Source organism: Primulina huaijiensis, chromosome 5, assembly GCF_012295235.1.
Source record: "Primulina huaijiensis isolate GDHJ02 chromosome 5, ASM1229523v2, whole genome shotgun sequence".
Classification (NCBI taxonomy): Eukaryota; Viridiplantae; Streptophyta; class Magnoliopsida; order Lamiales; family Gesneriaceae; genus Primulina; species Primulina huaijiensis.
Genome location: NC_133310.1, coordinates 17,161,745 through 17,166,274, shown reverse-complemented (window position 1 = coordinate 17,166,274; position 4,530 = coordinate 17,161,745). Strand labels below are relative to the sequence as shown.

Below are 4,530 nucleotides of genomic sequence, written 5' to 3'. Positions count from 1 at the left end.
TATATATATAGCAATAAGCAAACTCAAATTTCAACACCTGTTTGATCCTCTTTCCACTTGTAAAAAGAAAAATTATTGCTTTAAGAGAAAAGAAACCGAGGGTGAGAATGGGATCCATCTTCAGTTCAGGCAAGAGCAGAGAGGAAATACAAATGACTCTCGCCAAAGCTAAGCAGATCGTTGCCTCCAACCCTGTTGTTGTCTTCAGGTCACAATCCCTTCACATAAATATATTTTCGCACGATATATTTTTTTCGTTTAAAGAATTCGATGTCGAGGTGGTCAATTCAAAAGGGTATATATATTTTCTTACGATTCTTGATTGTTTGGTTATTGAAGATTTTTTTAAAGATTTTTTTGCCTTGGTTTTGAACTCTTGACGAAGGATGGTGCCTGTTTTTTCTCAAAACTTTCAATGATTTCACATGAATATGGTGGTGGCTACCTGCTGAGCATGCGATTGTATTTTCATCTCTAATCTTTGGCTTTTGCTGTTTATCTCGAATTTTTTCATTACCAAGAAAGATGCGGATTGGAGGAAAAAAACTGAATTATTTGTATGAAATTATAATGTATACTAATGGAGAAACCGATGATCCTGCAGCAAGACTTACTGTGGGTACTGCCAGAGAGTGAAGCAGCTGTTTTCCCAGCTACAAGCAACATATAAAGTGATCGAACTTGATCAAGAAAGTGAGTATATAACACTGTTTTATACTCTATTTTCATCATTCGAAGATATTTTTTATTCTTGATCATCTTTCGATTGTTCTCCAAGACGATGGCGATGCAATCCAAGCTGCATTAGCAGAGTGGACGGAGCAGAGAACCCGAATGTTTTTATAGGTGAAAAACACATTGGCGGTTCCGATTGTAAGTCCGAATTAAAACTTAATCCTTCTTCTTCTTGCATGCGGACCTTATTACTATGATCGGAACATTTTCTTTTGATCTTGTGCTTGTTGCAGTGGTACTTGAGAAACATCAGCAGGGGAAGCTTGTTCCTATGCTGTCTGAATCTGGTGCACTACTACAACACACTACTCAGTTGTAAATATGGACATGGGTGCAAGAATAACACGTTGTGTTTAATTATGGACTTGATAGCATTTCTCCATATTTGATATCATCACGTGATAAGAACGTCTTCGCACTTGCTTCACAAAATTATGGACTGATTTTCGAAATGTTTTGTACTTCTTAGAATTACATAGTCCATGCCACACTACGACTGAAGCATGACGAAAACTTGTTCTCTTTTATCCTAGTCTATACAAATGATTAATGTCCACAAGATTTATATTAACATACCTTTACCAATATGATCTACAGACTTCATCAAAAGTGAATAATTTTTCTAAGATGAAGGATGCTTTATAACATTATATTATTAAAGGAACAAAGAAGATTGTCACAATTATTTTAAGAAACCAATAAATTGGTTATACTGGCATCGAGTCAACATTTCCTACTCATACCGGAGCTGGAGCCACGCTTATTGTTGTTTCTTTAACCTTCTGTGGGAAAAAAAAAGGCCTTTAATTAGTTTCTGCTCCACAGAGAAGAGAAATCACTCGTTGTATTTCATTTTCTTACATTAGATGTATGAATCCACCGGTCAAGAGTCTGTAGAGCTTTCCCAGATGAATGTACTTTTCGGGCTGCATCGACTCCCTCGGATAGATTGTTTACATGTCCACTTACCAACAGAGCAGCGGCTGCATTTAACACCTGTTCAATGTTACCAGGATAGGAGTTTTTAGAATGTGTACCATTTCTTCTTGTTAAATTTGAAAGAAAAATCTCAGCAATTTAAAATTTTTGGTTGAATAACAGAATGTACAATTGGATAACTTTTTTCTTTTCGGGGTAAAAACTCATTTCACATTGCAAGCTCAGACTAAGCTTGTGACCTCGAGCTCCTGCTCCTTCATTTTGAAGTCGACTAGCTCAAGATCAATTTTTGTAGTCGAGTTCGAGTAGATTCATTTACACCCTTATGCTGGACTCCATCATAGGACGAGGACGGCTTTTTGGAAGAGTGGCTGCTCACACAGAGTTTAAAAAATTTTAAGAGGAAGTTTGGATAGTTCACAAATTTTGGCACAGAAGCTATATTATACAAGAGAGTCATTAATTCAGGCAACATTTGATGATTTATGAGAAGATTTTCACATTTAAAGGATGACTCCAAAATGACAGATAAAACTCAAGTCTACAAGGTTATAAAAACTAAAATCTTTTTTTATGCATCCAATTTATTTAACGAGAACACGCAGGAATCAAATAACAGAAGAGAAAATTTACCAGGGCATCAGCAATACTACCCTTTTCTCCTGAGAGTACACGACGAAGTACATCTGCGTTGTATTCTGGGCCTCCACCTTGCAAACTTTCCAGAGTGCATCGAGGCATGCCAAAGTCCACTAAAAAATCACTATCTATGTTAGTCTACGGTCTGCTGAACATTCAGTCTCAAGAAAATGAAATAAGAACAATGCAAAAGATTTGTTAAAGTCGAAAAGGAAGATTCTTACATGGATTGAATGAGAACTTTTCTACTTTATCCGGGGTGACATCAAGGACTAATCCAGGCCCTATTTCAGTTTATAAAAAAATATCCATGCAGAATTGCAAATATAAGAGGATAAGCTTCATAAAATAAGGGATAAAATCGTTTCAAAATCGATATAATACCTCATAGAACAGGTATCAAAATCGGATATCTTACCAAGAGGACTCATTTCGTCCAGCCCTTCAGAGTGAACTATCAATGCTCGTTTCATACCAAATCTCTGGAGTGCTTTGGCCATTTTATGGACCTAGCCAACGATAGGAAAATTGTTTGTCATATTTGAAGCTTCTAAAGCTCAAATATCAATTGGAAGTATAGAAAATAAGTTTCGTTGAACAAGTCCAAATTTAATTAACTAAACATAAAGATCATAGCAAATGAACTCACAAGTTCTTCTTTATATACCCCAACGACGGCAAAACGAACTCGGGCTGGATTCAACATGGGCCCCAAAATATTGAATACAGTCTTTACTTTAAGCTTTTTCCTCACAGGTCTAACAACCTGCATAGCTGGATGATAAATCGGGGCCATCATAAAGCCGATTCCGGCTTCGTTCACGCACCTTCTTACCCCCTGAATACGATGAAATCAGACACGATGAATAATTGCATGATGGCGACGACCATGGTTTTCTTTAAATATGGTCGAGTCAATTCTGCATTCATAGAAACAACTAAAGTATAAAAAGCTTACTAGAAATACCTGAGTTAATTATTTCAATCTGGCATCTATTTTATCGCAAATCATTATACAGATATTGATTCTCTATCCCGAATCTTGTATTTGTATGTGGTAACAATAAAATTATATGAGGGGGCCAACAAAATTAACGATAGATCATAGTAAGAAACTTCTCTCACCGAATCTCAATGAGTGGGCCTTGAAAAAAAACTCAAATCATTATGTAATATGGAACTCTTTTCATTACACTACATTTTGACACTGAAACGGGATGAAATAAACTAAGTGATTGTAATCCCTGACACATGTTTAAACTAAGTGATTGCAATCCCTCACACATTCTTAAATCTACTTTTACTCTTCATATAAGTAAAGAGAGGATCATCAGCTCCTGGTCAAGTCCCTGATGAAAGGAAATGCATAAAGAAAATTATGAGTGATTTAACGGTCGAATGACTTAATTCAAGGTCCATCATCGAATTCATATCTATGCTTCCATTAACTTGGGCTCTTGGACGCTAGGAAAATTAAAAGCTTTTTAAGTTCATCAAATGCCCATGCAGTGGAAATTTCGTAAATATTTTTCAATTACATGTCAGTAATGAAATTTTTTTTACTAATACTATTGCACATTCGTATCCCCAGCTCGCACTCGACATGATCTTCAATTGTATTAAGTTTGATACCCTTGCTCCAAATATTTTTTTTGATTTCATCGTTTACTATAAAAAGAAGCATTTAAGCCCACATGTAATGGTTAAACAAACTACAGTACTACAACTGAACTGACCTCTGGTTCCAAGTTAATTGCAACCCCTAATGCTTCAAGAACATCGGCACTGCCACAGGCAGATGAACTAGAACGATTACCTTGCTGTGATTCAACCATAAATATCAGGATCAATTTACCACAAAAATCAAATCTAATCACAAGCATAAAATCAACTATGGGAGATTTGACTAATCTACGTCCAGAACATCCACCTTTGCGACTTTTGCACCACAAGCTGCAGCAAGAATTGAAGCTCCCGTGGAGATGTTGACTGTATTTGCACCATCGCCACCTGTACCGACGATATCAACAGCATCGTTTAGTCCTTCCACTTTCTTACAGTGTTTAACCATCGCCCTTGCCAATCCAACTACCTATTAATATTTAGTTAGTAGTTACGTTAATATGACAAACGGGAAGATCAGTTCCACTGCTATAACTATACAATAATTGGCTTCTTATCACTGCAAAGTTGTGCATGTGTGTTTTTATATATATA

At 36.2% G+C, this 4,530-nt stretch overlaps 1 protein-coding gene and 1 pseudogene across 2 annotated transcripts in view; one reads left to right on the top strand and one right to left on the bottom strand.

Annotated features, from left to right (window-relative positions):
- The first annotated feature begins 8 nt into the window (after window positions 1-8).
- Window positions 9-1,390, top strand: LOC140976714 (glutaredoxin-like; annotated as a pseudogene).
- Window positions 1,233-4,530, bottom strand: part of LOC140976713 (anthranilate phosphoribosyltransferase, chloroplastic-like) — a 5,469-nt gene continuing 2,171 nt past the window's right edge. The window contains exons 3-11 of one of the 2 annotated variants that reach the window (XR_012175304.1): window positions 4,244-4,405; window positions 4,050-4,133; window positions 2,963-3,151; window positions 2,732-2,822; window positions 2,538-2,597; window positions 2,308-2,426; window positions 1,914-2,045; window positions 1,597-1,731; window positions 1,282-1,517 (exon numbers count right to left, since the gene is read on the bottom strand). Coding sequence is in view for 1 of the 2 variants with exons in the window: in XM_073440972.1 (XP_073297073.1) it covers window positions 1,473-1,517; window positions 1,597-1,731; window positions 2,308-2,426; window positions 2,538-2,597; window positions 2,732-2,822; window positions 2,963-3,151; window positions 4,050-4,133; window positions 4,244-4,405 (885 nt within the window). In the remaining variant the exon portion in view is untranslated. Of the gene's footprint in view, window positions 1,518-1,596; window positions 1,732-1,913; window positions 2,046-2,307; window positions 2,427-2,537; window positions 2,598-2,731; window positions 2,823-2,962; window positions 3,152-4,049; window positions 4,134-4,243; window positions 4,406-4,530 lie in introns of both variants that reach the window. The other variant, XM_073440972.1, reaches the window with a different exon arrangement.